General features: G+C 42.0%; 1 protein-coding gene across 8 annotated transcripts in view; it reads left to right on the top strand.

The window, feature by feature from the left end:
- LOC113019099 (diacylglycerol kinase delta) overlaps positions 1–27,216 on the top strand; it is a 94,482-nt gene that overhangs the window by 52,820 nt on the left and 14,446 nt on the right. For 5 of the 8 annotated variants that reach the window (XM_026162620.2, XM_026162619.2, XM_080291804.1 and 2 more), the window contains 14 exons: positions 6,044–6,154; positions 6,263–6,343; positions 7,050–7,154; positions 7,760–7,892; positions 9,756–9,862; positions 10,007–10,132; positions 12,945–13,047; positions 13,308–13,467; positions 13,584–13,692; positions 14,775–14,914; positions 17,816–17,903; positions 19,678–19,769; positions 23,791–23,890; positions 25,158–25,223. In XM_026162620.2, the coding sequence (XP_026018405.1) occupies positions 6,044–6,154; positions 6,263–6,343; positions 7,050–7,154; positions 7,760–7,892; positions 9,756–9,862; positions 10,007–10,132; positions 12,945–13,047; positions 13,308–13,467; positions 13,584–13,692; positions 14,775–14,914; positions 17,816–17,903; positions 19,678–19,769; positions 23,791–23,890; positions 25,158–25,223 (1,521 nt within the window). Of the gene's footprint in view, positions 1–99; positions 477–1,202; positions 1,346–1,642; positions 2,132–6,043; positions 6,155–6,262; positions 6,344–7,049; positions 7,155–7,759; positions 7,893–9,755; positions 9,863–10,006; positions 10,133–12,944; positions 13,048–13,307; positions 13,468–13,583; positions 13,693–14,774; positions 14,915–17,815; positions 17,904–19,677; positions 19,770–23,790; positions 23,891–25,157; positions 25,224–27,216 lie in introns of those variants that run through there. The other 3 variants (XM_026162621.2, XM_080291828.1, XM_080291833.1) reach the window with 3 other exon arrangements.

The following is a 27,216-nucleotide window of genomic DNA, read 5'->3' as shown; positions in this document are numbered from 1 at the left end:
ACGCAGACGCACACCTGCACGCTCCACCTCACCTCTCAGGAGTTACGTCTGAGGCGGGGGTGGGGGAAATTGCTCAAACACATGCACACCTGAGGGGGGAGTGGTTACCTGCCACAGGGAAGTTTGCGAGAGAGGAAGTAGAATTGCATTGTGTGAGAGAACCGCTAGTGTGAAACTTTTTATGTAGACAAAAGAAGGAAGCATTCGAATATAAGAAGAAGGAGAAGGGAAAAACGATGGGAAGGAAGGAATCCAGATAGCACACAGAAAGGAAGTAAAAGTTTCTTACCACCGTCCTGAGGATAAGACTGGTTTTCAGTGAAATGCTGGGGCTGTGTAGGTGCGGTGGGTGCTGCATTGCGCCCCTGTTGTTCGGGCGAGGGAAGGAGGGTGACGACAAGTGGCTCAGCCACGAGGACCATCTGGAGTCGGCTCACTTTGGTAAGGCGGAGGAGAGCCGGCTGGTTGAGGAAGAGGTCAGTGTGAGAGGCAAACACCAACAGCCAGATAAGCCCAGTCCTAGACTGTGGGAATGTGTGTGTCTGTGTGTGTTTTTTTTTGTAGTTTGTCAGATGGATTCTTTGCATTTTCTTTGCTGCTTGTTTAAAAGTACAAACTTTTCTTGACATCATTCTTGACATTTTCTTCATACCACACCAAAGTAACTAAGTACTGGATAAACAGTTAAATGACATAAAAGTTAGGACAGTTAGCTTTTCTCTTCAATGATTTTAGAGTTTGATACTTTAAAGAAACCCCAAAATATCACTCTGTCTCTATTTGTGTCCACTCTATAGGTGTGAAAGTTTGGCTTTAGCAGCTCCTGGTTTCCAGAACAAACTACCAAACATATATTGTTACCTTTTCATGTCCACGCAGCTGCAGAAATGAAGCTAACTATTAACTCAGACAGTAGGTGTGACTGTTAAGGTATTGGCCTTTCTGTGTGGAGTTCACAGAGAAGTGGGTTGTTTGGGATTGGCCGTGTCCGTCTTCTCCTACAGTCTCAGGTATTGCTCATTTCACCGAGTGGAAATAAAACTGCAGGAAGTTTTTGTGCAGCAGTCTTTGTGTTTACGCCAGAATACTGGTCGAGTCACTCGTGTCGCTCTGCTGTCTGGGAGAAAGTCCAAATTTCAGTGATTTGTTGATTGAGTGTTTACACTGAACACTGAAGGTCAGTCTTTCATGCAGGACGGAGGCTGACAGACGTGTGTGTGTGTGTGTGGTCTGTTAGAGAATTAAATGAAGGGAGAAATAAATCAGGGTTGATTCAGTCGGATGTTTGTGTGGATGTGGGCGCCCTTCAAAGCTCCGGGTGTGTGTGTGTGCATTTCGCAGATGAGTAAGTATATGTGTTAATGTGCTTCAGTGTGCATATCCACTTCACTGCCCTCCTCTGAGTGTTTGTCTGTGTGCGTGTGCCAGGATGATTGTTGTGATGTGATTAGTTTGCTCTAATGAATAGAGTGATCTGTGTGACAACATCGCTCAGCTGGAGAAGAGAGGAGACACTGTGACCTTTGAATATCACATATGTCTGTTTATATGTGAAACACACGTGTGCTGTTTGCTCTGCCGATATGTTCCTGTGTGCAGTTCAATATAGTCCGTACACTGAATTAGCTTGAAGAGGCTTTATGGCATGTGTGACACCCACTGTGCTCAGGTGTGTGACTCAGTCAGGAAAGCTAAGGAAACTTTACCTGGGAAAGATAAATTGGTCGGGCTCTTTATTGTTTTAATGTAGGGACTAGTTCCTTCTGCACGGTGATCAAAGGTTAATGACGACTCAGTGCAATTAATAAGTAGCAGAAGACCAGGGATGCTTGCGTAGCTCAGTTTTAAATACACAAAATTAAGCTCATCGCGAACTCTAGCAGTAGGTGTGACTGTTGAAGAATTTAGTTGCTTGGTCTTGTAGCCGGACAGCGGAAATTCAAAGAGAAGTGAATGAGTGGGAAGTTCAAGTGACAGATAGTGATAGATGGAGTTTTATTCAACAACAGTTGTCTGAAGGCGCTTTTAAGAAGCAGGGACTTGGTGATAGCAAAGGGGAAGAACTCGCTTTTAACAGGAAGAGACCTCCGAGTGAAGTAGGCTCAGAAAGGGGCAGCAATCTGCTTATAAGGTAAGTGGAAAGAAATGACAGACTAGAGGAGCGTAGGTTTTCTTTTTTCCTTCGGTGGATAAAAAAGGTTTGCAAAAGTTGCTTTTTAATTGTTGTTAAATGGGGGGTTGAAATATATCTCTGTGGGTGAAGGGACGAATGGTAGTTACAGCATGTAAAACATTTTTCAGAATAAATTGGCAAATGTAGGCAAATCGATTGAATTTGCATTTGAACATCTGCTGGAGAAGACTGAACTTTACTTTATCTGATTTTGCTGAAACGCTTATCACGTTAGCTTTTGCCAGCTCTAAATCAACTCAATTTCTCAATGTTTTCCATATAACCTGCATGTTTCATGCGCTTGGGATGTTTAGGATAGTAAGCTAACCTAGCCAAATGTTAGGCCCTGGTTTGGGGATGGGGTCATTAGGCTTGACGAGTTTCTCTGTGTTGGGTCTGACTTTCAGGTTGTCCTTTACTGATACCCTGGGCTGCAATGCTGTTAGCGTTCGTCAAACAAAACCGCTCTGATTAGCTCCTCGACTGACGGTTTGTGACGGCATTGTTGTGGCAACCACGGATAAGCTTGATTGGTGGAACATGGTGGTTACACCTCACCGTTATCTCTAAAGTGTCAAGTGGGTCAGTGGAAAGAGACCTTTACACCTTCCTGTTGGTGCATTTTGTTCTTTCTTCTACTTCCTCAAGGGACCGTCTGCTCTTTGGTTTTCTTTCAAGTCAACTCTCTAGAGCCTGTGGTTGATGTAGTTTTTGCATCTTTCTCTTTTTGTGTTGTTCCTCTTCCTCAGTCCTCACCGCTCTCGCAGCTATACTTCTTTTTTCCCCTGCATCTCCTGTTGTTAATGATCCATACCGTGAGCCTATCTGTCATTGTTCCCACCATCGGTCCTTTCCTTTCTGCTTCCTTTTCTCTCCGTCTTTCTCTCTCACATGGTGACAATATGAGATTTTCTCTCCTGCAGGGTATGAAAGCACATTTATTCTAAGAAAGAAACAAGCACACTGAGAGCACAAGCAGCTGTATGCGCCATTACTAGGCGGGATATCTCATGGTTGCACATTGACACAGACAGACGGAGACACACGCACACACACTGCAAGAGAGAAATGAGATTGTGGTGGAGCGATGAATTAGATTTATCACTGGTTCGGCGGTGCCTCTGCCTTGTATTACTCCCACTGTTCACACAGCCAAGGACATTACTGCTAAGAGAAATAGCCGGAGAAAGTAAGACAGAAATCGCATGAGATGAAAGAGGAAGGTCAGGAGAAACATAAGCAGTAACAGAAGTTATGGAGGACTGAAACTGTCAGAATCATCTGTATCATGGACTAGTAGATACATGTGCTATTGAATGCACCAAAATATTTAAAGTAAATGGTAGGTATCAATATATAAAATGTGGACAGATGCTATTATCTTGGGTTTGCCTCTGTGGTGCAGAAAAAGGCAATTAGACTGATGTTACCAGTAGCAAGTATATAAATGTCAGTGTCTATCTTTGTATCAAATAATCCCATTTGACAGTAATGGCTGTCTAATCTAGGTTGGCTCAGTTCCTCTAATACAGCGGTCCCCAACCTTTTTTTGCGACACGGGCCGGTTTATGTCCGACAATATTTTAATGGACCAGCATTTAAGGTGTCGTGGATAAATACAACAACATAAAACCAGTACCGGTACCAAAAAACAGAAGATTTATTTATAATACACAGGAAATTCTCCAGGGAAACCGATTTAATGATAGAAATGAAGTAAAAAATCACGATAAAAACCCTGAAAACCATAAATTTCGCACCAAGCCTCAACTCTAGCGGCCCAGTACGAAACGGCTCACGCACCAGTATCGGTCCGTGGCCCGGGGGTTGGGACCACTGCTCTAGTAGACGCAGTCCTTTCTGTTGTGAGCCTGGCATCCAGCTGGCGTTAAACCCATGACAAACACAGAATGACAGAAATGCATTTAGATCAGTAAAAATAAACAAAAAGTAATAATTTTGAGGCGTAAGATACAAGGTGAAATATAAGGACTGAATGAAAAGCCAAACCCTAGAGATGTTAGAAGCGTAATGCATTAATCTTCTTCCTTTTCTTTTTGTTTGCACTCAGACCACTAAAGATAAAAATAGCCAACTACCTGCTCTGCGAGATATTATCAAATTTGAATACTTTCACTTTTGAAAGCTCCTGTTTGCAATTTCCCTTAAGGGAAGACTTCCGCTCTGAAATGGAAACGCTGCCAAGTGACTGCTGAGCCACCTGCCATCGAACCATGCCTGAGCTGAGACGTTTGTTAATTTTCACTAGGAAAGTAACGTACACGTGTTTTTGAAAAGTGCCTGAAACCTCCCCTAGAAAACTGATATTAATTTCACAGTGAAAAATATCTTCAGACCGTATCCTCAAGCAATGAAAAAGATCTTGGATGGAAGTTGACATACTTACACACACGATTTAACTCCTGGAGAACTGGTTTGTTATGCAAGTCTTATTTGCTGAAAACAATGGTAAGAGGAAGGTAAGATGTGATTACCTGCAGTCCTCCTGATTCGGCTTATTGGCTGAAAAGTTATCTTGAATAGTTCTTGAGTTATTCATTAAGACAAAGAAACTGAGTATATGGAATGCCATGAATGCAAAAATATCTTGTAAGCGCTCTTTAAATGACCTTTACTCTGTTACCTGGTGCTAGACACAAAATTCAAACTGTTTTGGAAAGAAGAGACATTGAGCTTTATGGGGATTTTGGTGTATCAGGGTAGCACAAAGCATTTATAAGGTATTGCTGTCTGAACACAGACAGAAAAATGAAATCCACCTAGATTTTTCCATGTGCACTTCACATTACCATAACTCTTCAGCTTTGTGAAGTTTTACCTCCAAAATGACAAAGAAGTCCACGTGGCATGTGCGACACTTGGAATAAAGTGTTAAGGTGAAGAAACATTAAAAAGGAGCTTGTAGCAGTTTTCACAGATGCCTTGAAAGTGAATTCTTTCCAGTTTTATCACGTGTGTGATACAGCTGTTTTCTGCCATGACATGCGGGTGACTCATGCAGGCACACGGTTATTCTCTTTATGTGGAAGCCTCTGGGCTGTTACGGAGGCAGATCTAGTGATTTGTTGCTACATTTGGTGATGAATGTGCAGGTATGCAGGGAGCTGCGCGTTTTTAAGATCCTATCTGCATGTGCCAGCGGTTGTTACGAGAAACGAGGATCTCCATGGCGACCCCCTCCCGATGTCCTGTCTCAAATTGATTACCCGTCGGGGATTCGGCCCTCTTGCACCATGTAGTCACAAACAGGGGGAAAGAAAGAACGAGCGCATGTTAAGCAGAGATGAGGAAAAAAGACAATAACAGCCACCGTGGCAGAATTGGTGATGAGTTTCAGCCAAGCGGATCGATTGTATCAAATGAAATCATTCGATCTTCTGACGTTCTGACCGTGGTAATAATTTCTACGTGGCCACGGATGACTGCATCTCCCACCTGCTGCTTCCCTACCTGACTTGAATGCTGCATGAGTGTACTGCAAACCAAATCAAACGTCGTTATTTGCTGCTTTAACAGATTAGTGTGCTGTTTTTGGGCCCCTGATCTCATCCACACACATATCGGGTGAAAATACAGAAAAAGCCCAGCGGTGCCTTTGGGCTGATGCTTCTGTTTTATCGTGACAGATCCAGTCAACACCGCTCTGCTCATGTGTGCAGCTCTGTCTTTGTTTGACAAGAGCAAGCCATCCGAGTGACACTATCCAAACCGATCTCCTTCTGTTTACGTGTGAACTCCGAGAAGAATAGCTGTCACGGCTGATATTCAGAGGTTCTGGATGCGCTAACGTCTGTTTTATCTTCCTCCTCCTCTCCTTCTATCCCCTCTGTCTCTGTTCTCTCACTACAGAAAAGTGTGAAGGAGGGAATCCTGTTAAAGCAAACAAGCTCCTTCCAGAGGTGGAAGAGGAGGTACTTCAAACTCAGAGGGAGGACCCTCTACTATGCCAAAGACTGCAAGGTACAGAACTGTGTGATCGTTTTACCGCCGTAGCTCTTAAACTGTAACATTTTTATTTAAATGTAACTGGCTAAAAAATAAGCTGATGGGTTTTTTTTCTCCCATTAGTCCCTAATTTTTGATGAAGTGGACCTATCAGATGCCAGTGTGGCTGAGACCAGCACCAAGAACATCAACAACAGTTTCACAGTAAGCCCAAGACAGGCCTTATAATTGACTACAAGGTGGCCCTTTAAAACTTTTCTAAGGGCAAATTATGACAAAATAGCCTACATGGACTAATGCTAGGTCAGAAATAGACCATTTTAATGGATGCCAGCTCAGCTATTTGGTGGTGACATGGCTGTTTTTTAGTGTAAAAGATTACTGCTAATCAGCTAATTTAGTTAGCTAAGTTAGCTTGTCTGGTTAGCAAGGTGTGTTTGTTATTCACTTTAATATAACAGGTAATGTTAATTTTGGCTTATAAAAAAGTTTAAAGCAAAATGTAGGAATTGAACTTAAGGGGTATACAGAGCTGCACAGAAACCTTCTGATTGCTTTGGTCTCTAGGAGACTGCCCGTAGTTTGCACTGAAGACGGCAACTTGTTTGCGCACGCTTGCTAGCTAACCACCAAGCAGTAGAAACCTGAAAAAGAGCGACGCAATCCGGAAACAGAGAACATTCGTCTTAAAAGTAAAAGTCGTCTTCATACCAGGCTTAATTAACTTCAGGATTGATAACTTCTAATAAGTTTGTTTAATTCAGAATTTTATTTGGGGACATATATCTGAAGAACAGCTGGTGCTTCCATTAGCCTGTCATGCCATATTGCTCAACAACTACAAGAAATTCAAAGATTGGAGTCAAGTTTTTTGCTCTCTTCTAAGCTTTCCACTTTCTTTCTTTCTCAGGTGATCACTCCATTTCGCAAACTAATGTTATGCGCTGAAAGCAGGAAGGAAATGGAGGACTGGATCACGGCGCTGAAATCCGTCCAAAAGTGGGAAACCTACGAGGTTGGTGCTTCTCATCTCTGTGTCGGGCTCTTGTTATGTTTCAGCCCCATCCTTCGTTCTCCTGGCTGACGTGAGAGTAAACTGGGCCAAACTGATTATCATTAGATAATAGCTAGTCATGAGTGTGTAATTAATTTTGATGAGACCAGGCTTTCACAGCTCAGTTCTTCTTGCATCTGTTTTTCACATAAATGATCCACCTTCACATCTTCTCGTCTCCTTTTTATCTGCCTCTCATTTCAGCTCTTTGCCTACCGATTGATGTCCTCATAAAACCAAGCCTCCTCTTTAATTGGTTATAAAGTGGAGGCTCTGATTTTTTTTTATGAGCTTATATTCTCTTTGATTTTTGGCCTTCCTAGGCTTTTTATTATAAAAGTTAATTTGGGGTTTCAATTTTTGCCTTCTCATCTCTAGTTATTCATGTGATGTGATTTTAAGCAAGTGATGAATTGTGCAGCCATCGTTCTCCTACCCCAGCCTAGTTTTTTTTTTTTAAATTGTAGTTCCGGGAAAGTTCTCGTTTTTGTCCTTTTGTGTTTCCTCTTGTGTAGAGAAGTGCTGACGCGTTTCAACCTCAATGTTTCTCCTTCCCACCCCCCCAGGCCAGTCAGTTTAATATGGAGCATTTCTCCGGGATGCACAACTGGTACGCCTGCTCGCACGCCAGACCGACCTTCTGCAACGTTTGCAGAGAGGCGCTGCCAGGTGTCACCTCCCACGGCCTGTCCTGTGAAGGCACGTAGACACATGCACACACACACTGCATCTGTGTTCTTGCGCTCACTCATATGAAGTCACTGGAACGTCGAGTCACTCATGCATTAATTTCTAAGAAACAATCCTACCATTTTTGGTCTAACAAGAAAAATTACATCACCAGCGTTCTCTTTGTCTGCGCTTGATATGCAGTAATAAAGTAGCTTTAAAGCTCTTTCCTGCACTGTGACAATGGTTGCTTAACAGGTTTGTGATACAACTGGAGACAGTTGTATAAAGTACGTCACCTCTCATATCAGGGGTAAAAATCAGATTACAGACATACTTTAAATCCACTCAACACATTCAATTGTAATTCAGAGACAACTTCAACAATCCAACGACAGCCTGTAAGCCAGAACTTGGCGACAGTGGGAAGGAAAAACTCCCTTTTAACAGGAAGAAACCTTGAGCAGAACCAGGAGGAGCAGCCATCTGCGGTTGGGGGTTTAGAAGGGAGGAAGACGGAACAATTTCTGAAGAGGACAGGATTTTAAGAGCTTATTTTGAAAAATATCTCAGTGAACATTAAAATGCGTAAAACCACCTCAAAGTCTATCAAGATCATGCCAGAGCAGCAGGTTGCCATATAACCCTTAAGCGGCAGCTCAAAATCCAACAAACAACGGCATTTACACGTGCAAGAAAGGCCAAAACACACAAAAATCTAGGTTTACCAAAATATCCATGTATGTCGACCTCAAAGTCCAAGAAACTAGAAAAGGAGACCAGTCTCCTTCAAAGTAAAAGCACCATGTACCCAGCGACTGCCAACAACAACCCGCCAACTGATCAGGAAAAACACGTTTTTCCCTAGCAACTACATGTTGCCAGGGTATCACTAGACTCAAGGTCTGTGTGATTGAGGCTGCAGGTTTCCAATTACCATTAAAGAGAATTTCTCTTCTCAGAGAACATGTTAGTACCTGAGGGCTCCTTTTGTTTAATTTCAGCACAACATATCTTGAAGAAAGAAAGTGTTACAGGTATTTAAGTAACACTTTATTTTAATTTGGTCCCTAATATGAAGTTGATTAGGTAAAACAAAGAAATTAACTGATTAACTCTAATTAGTCGACCCACTGTCCTTGCTTCAGATTAATTTTGTTCTCGTGCTTTAAAAACCCAGCAGTACATTTACCATAGACTGTATCTAAATGATGGCAAAACTCAGCAGTAATTAAGCAGTAACCACCTCTGAACTTGTGGATCCCTGCTTAGTTTTTTTGTTTAACTTGTAGTGACCATATTTGGACTCAGTTTAAATATCATTTATATAAAATTCACAACAACAGCAGCCACCTCAAAGAGCCTTAGCATGTCAGCTATAGCACAGATAGCTGTTATAACCTATAACACAGAAATAAAATATCAGAGCTTCAGTGACCAAAAGTGCAGATGACTGTAACGAGCTTTTAGTGCTTTAACTGTGACTGTCGCTCAAAGAGGCCACGCCCCAATTGATAACTTTAAGCATCAAAAACCACGTTATACTGCACATGCTTTCCAACCAAAAATGGGGTTTGCAGCAGGCTGCAAACATGTTTGTCTTTGCTTTAAAGTTGTGCCTCTTAACATGGGAGTCTATGGGGACCAGCCCTCGTTTAGAGCAGCCTCAGACTAGAGGAGCTGCAGTTTTTAGCACCCCCTCCAGCTGCTCTCCAGTCCATATGTACACTGTCTCATCATGTTATCGCATAGTTTTACACAGCTCTATCAGGAGTACAGTCACACACTGTGACCATCAGGAAGCTTACATCATACACTCACCCAAATAGAAGAGGATAAAAGTGGAGACTTCCAGTGTGTCTGACATGATATTTGTTCATCTATCCTCTGCAGTTTGTAAGTTCAAAGCTCACAAGAGATGTGCTGTTCGCTCCACCAACAACTGCAAGTGGACCACGCTAGCCTCCATAGGAAATGACATCATTGAGGATGAGGATGGGGTACGAGCCGAGGCTTACTCACGAGTTGCATTTGGTTTTGTTTTCATGCAAATTATTTTGCCTGATGTGCATACCTTTGGTTTGATGTCTTTAGAGCAGAAGGGCTTCATTTGATATGCTTTGTTTATTTATTTTTCCCTCCAGGTGTCCATGCCCCACCAGTGGCTGGAAGGCAATCTGCCCGTCAGCGCCAAATGTGTGGTGTGTGATAAGAACTGTGGCAGCGTGAGGCGACTGCAGGACTGGCGCTGCCTCTGGTGCAAGGCTATCGTAAGTGTGGATTGAGTTTAGCCTCCATCCCATCAAAAACTGTCACGCTGAATCAATATTAGTGTTTATCTGGGGCATTGCTTTTAGCTGAGAGTTATTTCCAGCCTTTCTTATTTGAACTTCTGTCATTCGAATGCGTCGATGCCCACGGAAATGGAGTCATAGCAGGGGTGCACTGGGAAAAGTGTGCGATGCAAACAGACTCATCCAATAATGGAGGTAATTCGGGAAGTGATGTTGTCAGCAAAATAAAAGTGCATCATTTGTCACATTTAAATATGAACGCAGGGTTTTCATTAAGCACGATACACGTCTCGTTATCTGGAACCGTGTGAGCGGCTCCGTACAGAACAGAGAGATCAAATTCAGATAAATTCATAAGATTCAATTATCCCTTTATTTGTTTGTCTGCCCTTGGGACATGTTGACTCATGCGCAGGAAATTGTGATTCTCCACATGAGACGCTCCTCCCACTTCTCTGGAAAAAACAACCAAGAGCTTTTTATTGTCCTTGACTTCCCGCTCTCACCTCCTCCGAAGACTCAAGGTCTGAGAAGTTCAGCAGAGTCATCAGACTAATGGGACGGCACATAGATTGGCAGCAGAGATCCCCGAGGGGAGGAGGAATAGGAAGGAAAGTTAAAATGAGAAATGGAACAGGGGCTGATAAATTCCTGTCAGCTGCAGGGCTGCTGAAACTGACCCGACGCTTCGACCGCCTCAAGCACGATGTGGAGAATCATTTTTTGTGTGCGCTGGAGTATTAATAATATTTAGGAGGGCATTGACAGGCTGGTTATAATCCCGCAAAGAAAGTGGCACAAGGACCAACAGCACTTGGTGCATCTTAACATAAAATTAAAGTCCTTCAAATTCTGCATAAAATACGTAGACGTTTTAGTTAATTTTTCATGCTTTTAAATTCATTTAAACCATTATTTTGTAATGTTTCCACGTATAAAATGGATAAAATAATCTTGCCTAATAGAAAAGAATATGTAAAAGTTTTACAGAGAGATGCCCCTGAAATCCGTGGAGCATTTTATTGCCTTTCAGCCCATTGTTCTGGTTTTACAGCCAGAAACGTTTCGTTTTTTTATTGCAGTAGCTGTGATGTACTAGACCCGACTGTACAAGTGAGAAATATTGACATCGTAGTAGAACAATCTACTACGATGTCCCCACACAAGTGATTTCTGTTTCTTTGCCCATGGGGTTGTTTTGGTTTTTCTTTTCGTCAGTTCCTTTGGCTGCTGTTTTTCTTTCAAGAGTCTAGTCCAAACAAACAAGGAAAACAGAAAGCAGTGGAACAAACAGGAAGACTAATCAAATTTGATGGCAGTGGCTGGGAATATAAATGCTAAATCCCACAGGCCTGCAGACGAGTCGGCGATGGGCTCGTACACAAACACAGTAAGATGTGCAACAGAAATCAGAAATGGAGACCGTTTGCCTTCGAAGTTGCTTTCTTTGAAATGTGCAACCAGCATAACTTTTACTTTGAAAGTGAACCTTCTTCACTTCACTTCTTCAAATTTAACTACCAGTGGACTAGTAGTTAGCAAGTATTTGCAGGCAAACATGAAAAACTACAACCGTGTGGCACCTTCTTTGCAACCGATTTCAACTAGTAAGACGCAGAAACCTCCATGAACCACCAGCCAGTCGGGGAATAAGCCAGCCAGTTTCCCTAGCAACTGAGTGTTGTACCAAGTCCAACTGTTAAGCGAAGCACGTATGACATCCCATGAGAAACCTCAGTAGGACAGAAAGTCTTTTCCAGTCACAGCTATCTCCATCTGCTGGCCTTCAGAGAAAATACAGGTTTAAGGCGCTTTCTGACCTGAGAGCTGCGTCCATACCGTCTGTCCCCAAGTGGCAAAGAAAGTATGAAACTGCAGCTCTAATATTAACTAGAGTAAAACCAGAGTGTGCATATATATAGTTTTAATATAGTTCTTCCACATGTTTTAACGTGAAATACAGTTCCCATTACTTAAGTGCAACAGTACAATTAGGCAGGAGACTCTGTAAACAGATTGATTGATTTAGCTCTTTTCCACTCTACTAGTGCACTCAAAGCGTTTTATGTGCCTTAATCATGCATTCATACAAGCACTACACTTACTAACTAACATTGGAAGGAGACCTTGGGGTTCAGTATCCTCCCCAATGATCGAACCTCCAACCTTCAGTCAGTAGATGAGATGAGTTGGGAGTTGATTTGGGATAACTGGGAAATTACTGAAGTGAGCATCGGGCTGCTGAGTGCATTTTTACCCATGTGGTTTGCACTATAACCACTTACCCTCACATTATGGATTAGTGTCATTTCACCCAGTGTACACCAAAAGACCAGCCCAAGCATCGCGCTGGAAAGCCTGAAACATCCGCTCTTTACTTAATAAGGAGTACACAGGAGCCTGTCTTTTATTATGTTTGTGCTCTACTGTAGTGGGTTTTGAAACACTGATGTAGTCAAACAGAAAAGTCCAGTGGAAGCATTCAAACACACAGAGAGATGTAGCTTTACTCTATCCTCTTGTTCCATTTAGCAAGAGCGGCATTGTGTTTTTTGAGCGTTCAGGCCAAACGGGCACACATAATGCGAAGTCTGATCCTCGGTATACAAAGACACACGCGCATACACAGGCTCGCACACTCAAATGAATCACAGTGGCATTTGTAAAGGTTACAGAACTGGCATTTTGGTGGGTTTCAGAGGGATGTAATGACCTTTCTGCTTCTACTGAAATATAGAATTACTGGAGACCACTGACTCTGTATGTGTGTGTGCATGTGCGTTCACAGGTCCATAACAGCTGTAAGGAACAAATGGGGAAGGTGTGTCCCTTGGGCCAATGTCGAGTGTCCATCATCCCTCCAACTGCACTTAACAGCATCGACTCAGACGGTGAGACACCTCTTACTCCCACCCACATGGACACACAGTATTACTTTTACAGTAGGTTTTAAAGTTCAGTCATGTAATGAAATTGTGACTTAGCCTGACTTGGCTTTTTCTACTGACACTGACAATTTGTAATTCCAAGTTACTAACCCTTATCCCTGGAATTTGTGCATCTATCATCAGCAGTTTACAGTTTGAACACGGTCCCAGTGGCGTTTGAACTCCACGCTGTGAGCTATACAAACATTTCTGCTCGTTTACAGGCTTCTGGAAGGCCACCTCGGCGTCCTGCTCCAGCCCTCTTTTGGTCTTGGTCAACTCTAAAAGCGGGGACAACCAGGGGGTCAAGTTCCTCCGCAAGTTCAAGCAGCTTCTGAACCCAGCGCAGGTCTTTGACTTGATGAACGGAGGGCCAGAGCTCGGGTATTTAAGAGCTTTTTCTTTCTGAGTCCTTGTAATATCTACGGGTCGTTCTCCAGTAGAACATTTAATAAGTGTTGCTCTCTGTAAACACCTGCCTCTCGTTCTCTCCTCCTCAGCCTGCGCCTCTTCCAGAAGTTTGTGACATTTCGTATTCTTGTGTGCGGAGGAGATGGCAGCGTGGGCTGGGTGCTCTCAGAGCTGGATAAACTCAACCTCCATAAACAGGTGAGAACAACGAGGAGGAGGAGGAGTGGATGTTGCCGATGATGTAACGCCGATGGGTAGGAGAAAGCAGCGAGATACCTGTTGTTGTGTTAATCTTGATGCTGGCGAAAGGTGCTTTCAGAAGAAACACCAACAATAAGCCAAGTTTACATACTTGAGTCTATAATCGAAGTCTAATATAACATTGATCCTGACTGGAGAGGGAGTGGTTCATGGTAGAGAGAAGGGCAACACAGCCTCCTTAGCTGAACTAATTCATTCATTTTATTAAATCAATTTCACATAAATTGATGTTGTGGCAGATTAACATGGCTTTTATGTTAAATTAATACTAATTTTATATAAAGTGCCACGTCTAATCAGTTTTGTTCCAGGCTAAATGAATAAGATTAACCGCTTAAGTCAGCATCAGCTTTAAGATGTTAGATGAACAAATCAAGGAGTCAGAATTTTTGTAACCTCAGCATGATTTTTATAGATTTGTTGATCATTTAACATTGCAGTTGAAACAAACCTCTCAGAGAAGTTAACTACAGACAGTTTATTACCGGCGCTAAATGAGCATCACTTTTCTGTCTGCTGCTGTCAGGCCAACGGGTGTGGTTAGAAGTTTATATCCACTCATCCTGGGAATGAATGTCATGGTGATTTTTAATTATTTTAAAATATAAGACAAATATACACATGCCCAGTGCCCTCTGGAGACAGCAGCACTGCAGCCACGGTGGTGCCAAGCATGGTGATGGTAGCATCGTGCTCTGGGGCTGTTTCACTATCAGTGCTCTTGGTACGTTGCACAAAGTGGATGTAATAAAGAAGGCAGAGGACTACCCCCAAATTCGTCAAAGTCATGTCAGATCAGCAGCTAGGCAGTTTAAGCTAAAACAAATCAAAGACATGTAGCCAAATGTTATTGGGCGTCTAAGTATATTTTTAAGCACAGGAAAGGGTGAGGATGTCCCAGAAGACAGATGTAGTGCAAAACTAAGCCATTGCAGTGAGCTTTGTCGTAGTCATCAGTTTGTTTGCTTTTTATTGTTCTGTACTTTGCATCAGTTTCTCGTTTCTCCACGTGTCTGTAGTGTCAGCTGGGCGTGCTGCCTCTGGGCACAGGTAACGACCTGGCTCGCGTTCTGGGCTGGGGCGGCCTCTGCGACGATGACGCTCAGCTCCTACAGATCCTGGAGAAGCTGGAGAGAGCCACCACCAAAATGCTGGATCGGTAAGACCAGAGGGAGTGAGGGTGGAAACTTTGGTTTCAGCTGGGTTGGCTCCTGTAAAAGTCCTCTGAATTTAAAGGTCCAGACTGAAGTGCTTTTAGCTGTTACTGCTAGTGCACTGTAAGTGCAGTTTAATTTATTTGTTTGGGTTGTGAGACGAGAGATGTTCACGGTGTTTTCTTGAAATAACTTGCTGGAGGAGGATGTCCCAGATGAACGAATTAATGAAAAACAGATCTGGTCCTGTTAGGTTTTTATATTTCGCTTCATTAGGTTCATTGAAGGGCTGCAGACAGCAGCAGGTGATACTAAAAGTAATAAAAAGAATTAAATAAAAGTACTACAGGCTATTCATTTCTGTCTGCACTCCTGAGAAAGATTTATAAAATTAAAAATTAAAACTTTTAATGCCACAGAGTTCAGCCAGCGACGGGCACAAAATGAAACGGACTGAGTGCACAGACAAATTCATACAGAGCCCCCGAGCTTCACAGAATGTTGGAAACCACCTTTTCATATTTGCCATAAATGGTGCCGATTAAAACCAGAAAATGAGCCGCAGCGAGCTTTTTTCTCCCCGTGTGCCATCATGTGAATCCAACACAGCCTTCCTTAGCCTCAGCGATTTTAAACAATTCAACAGTGACCTCTTAAATGTCCGCTTCTACTTGCACCTTATTTTTAAGATTTTGACTCATAGCACAATTAACCACAGAGTAGGTCATCATTTTTGTCAGATAATTAGATTAAAAGTTTTCCAGAAGGGTCCAACGCCACACTGCCTAGAGGTCCAGTGGCTCCAATTATCTAACGTGACATCCAGCAGACAGCTAGTGGCTGCCTGTGCTGGCACAGCTGTTACTTAATGATGTCTGTAAACATGTTTATTTCTGCTGCAGATTTGGGCATTTTAACGTGGGAGTCTGTGACTTTTCAGCCTCGAGTGGAATTGCAGTTTTTAGCACTTCCTTGTGAGGCTCACTTGTCGCTCAGAGGTGCTGCCACGACCAAAAAACTGAATACGTGATCGGAAAACTGGAATATCAAGCACAGAGTGTGGCGTTTAAGCTCAGGAAAAATTGGATTTGGATTTTAAAATCTGCAAAATAATAAGGAAGTAAAGAGTTATAATGAATGATTTGAACAAAGTAAAATATTTGTAATAGAAGGAGTAAGGGCCACGACATGGATAAACTTTAATAAAGAGCAAATATTTTAAACTTTACTAAAGTAAACGAACTAGACCAGGAAAGTTAAACTCATTTCACATTGTGGGCCACATACAAACTACTTTGATCTTAAGTGGGCCGAACCAGTAAAACCTAAAACTTTTAATGGCTGTGCCCAACACTACGTCTTGGTTGTTTACATGAGAAAGAAATGCTGCTGTAGTAAATGAAAGAAGTCTGTCAACAAGGCTCTTTCGGCTTAAGTTGTAAGAAATAAATGTGTAAAAGGACAGAAAGATCTGTAGCATGTCATTGGACAGTAATTATAAATAACAAGGTTTTTTATTAACTCACAGAAACCATTCGATTTCTATTTATCTAATTAAACCACTGTACCCATCAGAAATTTTTACAGTAGATAATAAAAAAAACAGTTACTTAATTACATTGGTTTAGTATTAATAACCATGGGGGAGGTTCTTATCTGTAGAAGTTATGAAAATACAGATAAAACTCAAAGTTATTCACTCCTCCACATTTTCCAAACTCGTCCAGTGGGCCAGATGGGAGTCCTTTTGGGGACCGATTCTGGGCCCTGGACCTTATGTTTGATGTGTGATTCTGGAGAAATCGTGGGGGGTTGCTGCTACTGCCGGACTCAGTCTGTAGGTTGATGCTAAAGAGCTGGAGGTAAACAGGTTGGCTTCAAACGCTGAAGGGAGAGAGCAGTTTCATACTTGTTGTAAAAAGTTAAAACAAAGCTAAATAGAAGGCTTTTATAAGTCACAGTGCGAGTAACCCTCATGTTTGATTTGGCAGATTTATTTATTTATATTTTATGTATCTTCATTTTTTTACATTATAGAGCCACCATCAAAGCCTCTTTGTAGCTTTCATTGAATACTCAGTCTTTTATTTTGAAAATTAGACACCGTTTTTGTGAACTCAATAACTTCCTGGAATTAAATGAGGCTTTTATGTTTAAAAAAAATTCACAGATTTTTAAAGCGCACATGTATTCAATTGAGAAAAACAAAGGCTTTTATTTTGAAAATCTGACACACACCTATGACCTGCTGTTAAAAACTGTCAGGCTCCAGGAATGTCGTGAGTTGACTCTATTGACCCTATCCTATCTACGCTGTTTTCCAATGGCGTTGGGACTATAAAGAACCAATCACAGTGCGTGGTGCCAGCATTTGGACACTCCCTTTATTGTCACTTAAAATAACCTGAAGCTTATCTTAGTGATGGAGCATACTCTACATACCTGGCTGTAAATGTAACTGTTCAGGTTGGCCTTCTTCCTGGTTCTTCATGCGGGCGATGATGCAAACGGGAGATAAAATGCCTTACATGCTTCACCCATGAGTTTGGGGTATGTTTTCTTTAACTGTTAATCATCTACCCCAACCGGTCACGGCAGATGGCTGCTTCTTCCAATTTTGTCTTTTGGTTTTCATTCAAGTAAACAAACTATTCTGGAGTAAAAGGACAGTGTAGGCTTTACCACACGCTGCGAGTTGTGACGTCTTTTGGGGTGAAATTAAATGATAACGTAAACTTTTTTATAGGCAGCAGAGGTCAAACTTCTCTTTGAACTCACCTTGAACTGCAGGTCATTTCTTCATTGACCTGCTGTTTGAACAGGATAAGGAGGCTGTTGCGTCTTATCTCTGTGTGATTATCTGATAACGGTTTTCTTTTTTTTTTTTATCACTCTGTGTTCCTTAGATGGAGCGTGATGACATACGAGGTGCCCACCACCAATAAACAGACGCCGATAGTGAAGGAAGAGGACTGCCTCGATTCTCCTCTACAGGTAAATCACCCCGCACGGCTCCTTTTTTTTTGTTTTTGTTTTTAAAAAAGAGGCTGTCTGTCTCTTGACAGATGGTGACTGTAAATGGCTGAGCTTCCAAGCTCTCTGAAATTATTTTGGAAAACATCCGCTGAGAATCAATTGAGCCTGGCAGCTGGAAACCAAAGCAATCAGACTCAAACCACGGGGAGCGGCGGTGATATCGACAAAGGGCAGCTCTGTGTTTTCAATTCAAGCTGAGCGCTGCCTCTCAAATGCCAGATATGCAGTAGATGGTGGTTAACGTGCTAAAATCATCTTCACTCACATAAATTAATCCTCTTTACTAAATGATTTTGCCATTGCAGTAAAATTCCAAAGAAACTGGAGTTTTTTGAGTGATAAATGGGGATTGACTAACTCCACCCTTACCTCTTCTATAGGAATTCAGAGGGTAAGTAGGGTGAGAGCTGCTCATCAGTAGCTCTTGATTACCTGCTCAGAGTGCAATGCTCAGAGAAACGGCGAAAACCCCACAAAAGCTTCATCTAAGACTTTGGCCCACCAAAGACTCCAGTCTGGCCTACTGGGACAGCTTTTGAAAACACAAAGGAGGGAATAAATTTTGTAACTTTACAGCTTATTAGGGTTGAGCCCAAGCTCAAAGTGGGCTGTATGTGGCCCACGATGTAAAATGTGTTCAACGTTACTGCTCTCCAGGCCTCAGTTAAGTCGCGAAGGTCCAGTCAAAGTCCAGAGCTCAAGTTGATGAAACATTAGAGCTGTGCATAAACAAATGAATGAACTGAAACACGGTCGTAAAGAAGAGTGAGGTGCAATTCCTCCATAGCAGTAAACGTTTACTTCACATCATTGAGGCTAAAGGTAGCTCTGCGGGCTCTTGAATCATCAGGTGCACCTCTTCACAGGAGTGTACATGCCCGCTCTGCAGAAGGATTTGTTGCACAAACTGCAAACCTGGACTGACGTTTTCTTAAACGCAGATGAATTTAGTTGAATTTCCTGTGAATGGATGAGTAATACGAGCGGGTAATTCATGCCTTGTCACGTCAAACATGACCTGTGAAAAGAAGTCGCACAGGTTTATGTGGCACTTGTGACAAGAGATACCGTACTAATCATGCATTTAAGAAAATGTACCATTTGAAAAAACATATTCAGGCTTGCCGTTTGCGCACAGAGATTGACGGTGTTAGGAAATGTGGATGAGACAGTCAAAGCTTTCACAAATTAGATTATTTTGCAATTGCTCCACAGTTTGTAGATGTAGTTATTTTGCAAAGTGGTGAACCTCTGCCCATACCTCATCTCTGAGAAACTCACCAAATAATGTTCCTGACCTGTTGCTAGTTGCAAAATCTTTGGCCAAAATAAAACTGAAATTAATTTAATCTTAGCTACATTAAATCTGATAATTAATTCTATTTAAGATAATAATGTTAATCATCTTTAGGGGACTGAGTTTGGGTTCCATATTGCCCAAAAGTGGATGATTTTGCTGCTTCAGTTCTCAAAAAAAGATCTTAAAATAAAAGATCTGAGTAGGCTTATGCTAGTAGTCAGTGGTTACAGCCTCTATTAAAAAGAAAAACAATAAATGTCATCTTAGGTCCTTTAAACTCACATAATTAGTGCCAATACCAGTAAATTAATATTTCCAGATGAAAGAGAAAAATATCTTGTGGCACTTCATTAACCAGAGCGTTTGATTAAACTACAGATCAAGTTTCTTTGGTTTCTCTGTTAACTTGAAACCTTCCTCTCTTCTTCTCAGGTTCACATCACTCAGTATGCAGACTCCGTGGCCTCCCACCTCGCCAAGATCCTGGACTCGGACAAACACAGTGATGTCATTTCCTCTGCCAAGTACGTGCCACGAATGCTTCCAAACTCAGAAATGAGACAAGAGGGGAGGAAAGTAGTAGATGGGAGGGTAAAGGATAATAATGATGGGTGAATGAAGCCTGGGAGAGGGGCTGACGATGAGACGGGGATGTCGAGTGATTGTCTTGGTATTTTTTAAATGTGTGTATATGCTTTGCTCTCATCCTGAGGTCACACATACACTTGAGAGTGCGAGCGTGTCTGAGTGAACGAGACAGATGAATCAGTGTTTAGGGGTCATCCTAAGTGCATTAGTACATTAGTCGTCTCCCTTTGGGGAACGGTGCAGCAGGACTCGTCTCCATTTCTCTGCATGCGTTTCTTTTAAAACAATGCTTATTTTAGTTCAGACCTGCAGCACATTTACAACACCCCGGGGACTTTCAGGACACGTTCACAGCAGATTTTCCATGAAATATAACAATAATAACTTCTTTTTAAAAAACTTTAAAGCAGCAAACAGAATTTTAACAGGATTTGATGTGTGAACAGAATTCAAGCACGAAATGACATTAAAATAATATTTATGGAGTTCAGCTGGGTGCTGTTCTCACCCTGAGTTTACTATCAGTGAAAACTCATAGACGAGTCTGGTGGAGCTCCTGCACAGGGCCGGGACTTAATGGAAGAAATGGGATGTCACTCTGCCAGCGAAGCCATTAGAGGAGTAAGTAATGTAAGCCTGCCGTCACACTCTAATGGAGCCCTCTAAACATTAACAATGATCTCCCACTAACATGCCAGGGACAGTAGAGACAAATAAGTGTGCTAGATTTACGAGAAAGTTCGAGAGAGTTCTGGGATTTGGCACACAAAAATCTAAAACCTCACCTGGTTTACAGTTAAGCTAGTCTCTCCTTCAGGATCATCCCCTGATGCACCTCTGGACTTCTTTCATTGTGGATTTGATTTTTAAATCTCTCCCTTGAAGTCTGTTACCGGAATATATGTTAGCTGTGCCTCAGTGATGCTGGCTGCAACGCATTTAAATTGCGAATCCAGCAGGTTGGGCCTGAAATGCAACATTTTGGGCTCTTTTAAACTAATATCTCATATCTAGAGACCCCAGTTCTGTCAGTTTCTTTCACTTATCCAATTCAGGGTCGCAGGGACTCTGGAGCCTATCCCTGTGACAGTCGGGGTACGCCCTGGACAGGTCCTCAGTCGATCATAGAGCTAACACAGAGAGACAGACAGCCATCCGTTACGCAAACGTCCAGTTTAGATTTGCCAGTTAACCCTGTGGGCTGTGGGAGGAGCTCAGAATACCCGGACAGAACCGATACAGCCACGGGGAGAACATGCAAACTCCTCAAGGTGCTAGGTGGTGGATTCAAACCAAGGACCTTCTTGCTCCGAGGTGACAGCAAGTGATCATCCTCCACACAAATTTGGATCAGTTTGAAACAGAAGTTGATTTTTGCTTTTGGACATCCAAGGTGTGCAGGGAAGATTCAGTTCAGTTATTTATATAGCACCAAATCACACCAGCAGTGGTCTCATAGTGTTTGATATCGTTAGGTAGAGACCCTACAGTATGCAGAGAAAATCCTAACAATCAAACTAGAGCTGGGCGATAGAACGATAACGATATGTGTCGCGATATAACTTTTACTCGATAGAGAAATTAAGCTATCGCGATAGACCTCGCCGCTCTTGTCCTCTTAAAATAAAAAAAAAAAAAAAAGTTCAGCCAATCCAAACTAAGTAGCGCAGAGCCGAACCAATCACAGCCGCAGCGTCACGTCGCGTGACTTGTTAAGTACAGCACAAGTGCCAAGCTGCACGTGTGTTTGTTTGCGAAGCAGCCAGCGGGTAATGGAGCCAGCGCGTAATGGAGGAAATGAGTGTGCCGACTAGAAAAATCAACCGAGCGTGACCGAAGAGAAAACAGATGATGGTTCCAATGCCGGAGAGATTGTCAAACGGAAGAGCCATAGAAGTTCCGTAGTGTGAAGGTATTTCGGCTATTTCAAGTCTGACAAAAAACAGAGTAGCGTGCACTGTAAATTGTGCCGAAAGCAAGTCTGGAAATACAATAAACTGGTGCATGCGTCACACTGTGCGCCACGTTATTGTTTCGGTGAAATGAATTTCTACAATACTGTTAATTCTACTCTCTGCAGTGTTTAAATGCTTACATATACACACAGTTACTGTCCCTCCACACATACGACTCGGTTCTGCTTCTATGCCCCAGCTTTGTTTACTTTTTCCCACCGAGGCTTCTAGACTTCTGATTGGCCAACATTTCTGCACGGTTAGGAATCTAGCGCCACCTGCTGCTTTGGCATGTTCATAGCAGCGTTTTCCTTCATTTCTGCCTTTATGTGTGGACGGGATTATTTTTTAAAACGAAAACGGAAAATCTCCGTTTTCAAAAATACCCGTGTACGCGTGGACGTAGCCTCAGTCTCTGACTGGAAGCGCTAATTCGTCATTCGGCTTTTGTCAGACTAAAGTAACTGTTAAAACTGTTTGAAAAGCTAAGCTATACAACAAGGAGAGATTGAGAATTTCCTTTTAGTTCTCAGTTTATTTGATATTGACAAAAGTTAGTCAGTTTTGTCTGTTCTTCTGTAAAACAAACTAAGATTTATTTTTAGAATTAATACTTTATTTCTAAGTGGAATTGACAATTTAGTCTGTTTTGTTTGTTCTATTTTGAAACTTAAACGCTTTATCGGCTGCCTTTTGTGTAGTTTGCAATATTTGCCTTTATTTATCTGAAAAAGTCTCATGTTCCTTAAGTACATCTACCCTGTTGAACTTATTATGGGAAATAAATATTTAAATAAAAACAAGCTGCTGATTATTTCACATTTTACTTGTGAGCAACGGCACATTTAAATCTTACAAATATAGTTATTTGGCTTATATCGTGATAGATATCGTTATCGCCTGAAATGAAAAAAACATATCGTGATATGAAAAAATCTCATATCGCCCAGCTCTAAATCAAACCATCCTCTTTGAACAAGCACTTGGCAACAGTGGGAAGGAAAAACTCCCTTTTAACAGGAAGAAACAGGAACTTCCCTTTCAAGAAATTTACTAAATTTAAACATAATGAAGTTTTTGGACCTTTTTTTAATCACACATCAGATAGTGGCTGTTTTATAGAAACATATGATATACATAGAGATATATGTTAGGGGGACTAAAAGTACTATGATATGTGTATTAAGTGAACCGCTACACTATAAAAGTACTATGAGAAGAAAGTTTACAAAAGCATAATCTATGGAGTAACTGTATCTGACTAATCTGAACAGTAGAAACCAGTCTGTCCACCTGGCAAACATCTTGTAAGAGCCTCTGGGCGTTCTGCTTAAAAGCAGTTACACCTTAAAAAGAGCTTCCAGATAAAGTTGTATCTTCTATCCTTTAGTGACATCTTTACCGTTATTAGCGCGTCACCTGCAGCTGCTGAGCCATTGCACGTGATTGATTGTAGCACCGGTGAAGCTGAATAGATATTCATCAGCCCTACAAGCTTTACCTTTCAAAGATGACGCTTAAATTCATTAAAAAGGTGCGATGAGACGTGTAATTTCCACACATCTAATATAGAAGTAAAATAAATAGTCTGGGCAGCACTGGAGGACATAAACTGCGTGTTTCTGTAGAAGGCGAGAGGCGATCATTTTTCAGCATCCAATATTTGCTAAAAAGCACGACGAGGACTGTGAGAATTTGGAGAGGCCTCCCTGCTGAGTCATGCAGCGGCAATGTAACAGCTGTGAGTAAATAGTGACTGTGTGGAGGCGACGTAGCTGACAGGCAGGTAGGTGGCAATAAAACAAGAGTGTGTGTGTGTGTGTGTGTGTGTGTGTGTGTGTGTGTGTGTGTGTGTGTGTGTGTGTGTGTGTGTGTGTAATCTTCAGTAACTGCACAGTGACTCACACAATCTGAAACCTGTTAGCCGTATAATTAGTTTCACTCTCTGTGTTAATCACGTTAACCTTCACCTTCACGTCCCCCCCCCCCCCCCCCCTTCCAGATTTCTGTGTGGGACGGTGAATGATTTTGTGGCGGAGGTGGGGAAGGCGTACGAGAGAGCCACGGAGAACAAGGAGGAGGCAGATGCCATGGCAAAGAAGGTAAATGGGCTTTGTGTGCGGCCGTGTGGGTTATGTAAGAGCTTGTATAACAGTAACTAGTGGGCAAGTGTAGGTGTGCGTGTGTATAATTGAGAGTGTGAAATATAGTTGAAGGTTCAGTGTTATCATTCCCTGCTTTAGTGTTCTGCGCCTTTGGCGGTTCATGTTTTCTTCTTGCTGAATTATTTGACTCTTCATTAGAATAAATGGAGACACTGAAGCTGGAAGTCTGAATGCAAGATTAAAAACTGAGTCAAAGTCACTCCTCGCTGTCTGCACAAAACACTAACCCACTCATGCTTTGATCATTTTCATGCTGCTTCTCGTTTATTTGGGACTTAATAGGATACAACGACGGGATAACATCTAAATTCAGAAATTTCAGGTCTTGCTGTGTCTGATCTAGTGTTACGCACTCAAAAGTCTAACAGGGTTGGATGCACTTGCTGTTTTTTTTGTTATTTTACCCCCAGTTTTCACATCATTTTAGGGCGACTCGGGTGGTAGAGTGAGTTTTCTACCAATTCAGGGGTCGATCCCCAGCTCCTCCTGCAGCGTGCCAAAGCATCCTTGGGCAAGATCCTAGTCCGTAAATGAGTCCTTACCTTAATCATGTTTAATGTCTAGCAGGTGTATTACTCACTTCAGATATAAAGGCTTAGAGAGCGGTCAGTGACCGTCTGATGCATTCCCAGTTAGCAAACGGTTGCTAGAGGTTGTTCACAGTTGCTAGGTGAAATCAGGTGCAAACAGGGTGCTGCACCAAAAAGCTGCTTTGGTCGTAGTTTGCTGCAAACGCTCACCACAACTCACCAAATGCTGGTTGCACGCAGTTTTCTTTTGCATCCAGTCTGTTGTCCTGATGGTGGACAAGTTAACGCCACATAGATGACGATCACGTGACTACAACCCCTGAATACAACATTTCCGCTCGAGTCTCTGCATAGAAAATCACTTCGAGACGTAAAAGATTCTAAAAAACTAAGAAAAATCTTTTAAGCTTCCACCCTCTGACTTACCCGCCTTTTTCCAAATACTGCGAAGCAGCGTTGATGCCTCGCAAGTCTCCAAATAAAAGTCCCACGAGCACCAAATCAGAGCGAGTATTGCTTTCACGCTGGTTTGAGGTGTTGCTGCAGCCTCACAGAGTGACGATTTCAGAGTGATGCGTACTGCATGTCCAAATTTACACCGCACTCGTGTAATTTTGAAGTGAGAAAGAAAGCAATGCGGATAATGGAAATCTCCCTCTCTGTTCCTCTCTCAGTGTGCGCTGCTCAACGAGAAGCTCGATTCCCTCGTCAAGGCCTTAAGTGAGGAAGCTGAAGCCCAGGTAATGACAACAAGTGTGACAACTGTGCAAACACACCAACATTTCCACACTGACAATGACATAACACAACCAGTTATACTGAACCCAGATCATGTTTACAGTTCCCACAGAGTACTAAGGCTACGTTCACACTGCAGGTCTTAATGCTCAATTCCGATTTTTTGATCAAATCCGATTTTTTTGTCTGCTCGTTCACACTACAAATAAAATGCGACAGCAAACGCGCTCTAGTGTGAACGCTCAAAGCGGCCCGCATGCGCAAAAGAAGACTTCACACACAACGCGCTCTGTTTAGACCCAGAGCAAACAGTATTGTTTGATAGATGGCCCTTAATATAAAGACTTCGGACTTTATGTTTCCCAATTTTTGCTTTAAGTTATTTTGTTGTTTACATAATAATGTAAATAACCTAATAATGATCCTTATTGCTGTTTTAGAGAGGAGCGGTGCTTCAAAGGATAGCTGTAGATTTCTGTCAGAATCTGCAGATTATACAGTACAAATAAAATGTTCACGTTTCTCCAACGTTGTCTTCCCAACAGTTTCACTGATATCTACACGGGACGGCCAGAGAAGCGTTCGCGATGTCTTCTCTGGCGCTTCTCTGGCACTGATAATTGGCGTCTGTCTTGTGTCAGTGACGTAAAAGACGGATTTAATGCGACCTGACCGTTCAAACAGCAGTCGCTTTCTAAAACATCGGATATGTATCGGATTCAGTACCACATACGAAAGTGACCCAGATCGGATTTGAAAATATCGGATTTGCGCCGTTCACACTGTCATAGCATGATCGGATATGGGTCGCATAGGGTCAAAAAAATCGGATTTGATGCGCTTTCGCCTGCAGTGTGAACGTAGCCTTAGTTTAATAACGTGCATGTGGGTTCCTGTAGGTTTTGACTCACTTATGTAACCTCCCATCCACCGCTGTTCCTTCACTACTTTGATTTTATTCTTACTTCTATCCTTACGCTTTATAAATGCTTCTTTTTTTAAATGTCTCTGCTCCCTTCTGTCCTTGAACAACCATCATTTGAATCTGTATAATGTTAAAAGTTCAGTAGTAGTGAGTAGAAACATTCCTGTAGTTTAACTAATTGGTGTGTGTCATCTGGCTTCATGGACAGATAAAGTTGGGTGTCATCTGCAGTGCTAGGCCTTCTGATGATGCTGCCTAAGAGAAGCATGTATAATCTGTAATGTATAATGTAAACAGAATTGGTCCTAGCACTGAACCCTGTGGAACTCCATAATTAACCTCAGCGTGTGAAGAGGACTCTCCATGAACACATTGGAGTGTGTTAGATAGATATGATACAAACCACTGAAGTGCAGTATCTGTAATACCTACAGCATGTTCTGATGTATGTATTTAAATATTGTGGTCAGCAGTATCCAATGTAGCACTCAGATCTCGTGGAACAAACACAGAGATGAGTCCACTACTAGAGGCCACAAGAAGATTATTTGTAACCTTGAACAGAAGTTTTTTTTCTACAATAAATAACATTTTTATTACAGCTGCCTTCATCTCAAAAGTGAACCATACTTTTAATTTTTATTGCTTCATGAAAGTGCTTAGACTGAAAAACAGCCTAATATTTATGATTGATTGCTTCATAATTATGCATGATAATGTCGTCTCCCCCTAATTATAGCCTCTCCCTTCCCAGTCAGTCGTCTTGAACTGACGATTGCGCAGTAGACGAATTACTAAAACAAACAAAGCAGTATTTGTACTGCAAATAATAAACACATACAGTATCTAGGAATTCAAACTAAACAGAAAATAAGGATTGCAATGATAAACTAAGGACTGTCTGAAACATGAGGTCAAGTATAAAAGAAAAAGGTGGCTTTGCACACATTTTAAGTTTCCTCATGGGAGCTCAAGAGCAAAACATCATCCAGCTTTCTGTGCCTCTGCACCCTGTGGAGCCTTTTATCCAGAGATTGATGTCATTGCTTTAGAAGAAACAGCCCAGCCCT

Source organism: Astatotilapia calliptera, chromosome 3 (assembly GCF_964374335.1).
Source record: "Astatotilapia calliptera chromosome 3, fAstCal68.1, whole genome shotgun sequence".
Lineage (NCBI taxonomy): Eukaryota > Metazoa > Chordata > Actinopteri > Cichliformes > Cichlidae > Astatotilapia > Astatotilapia calliptera.
This window is presented reverse-complemented; position numbering and strand designations above follow the sequence as displayed.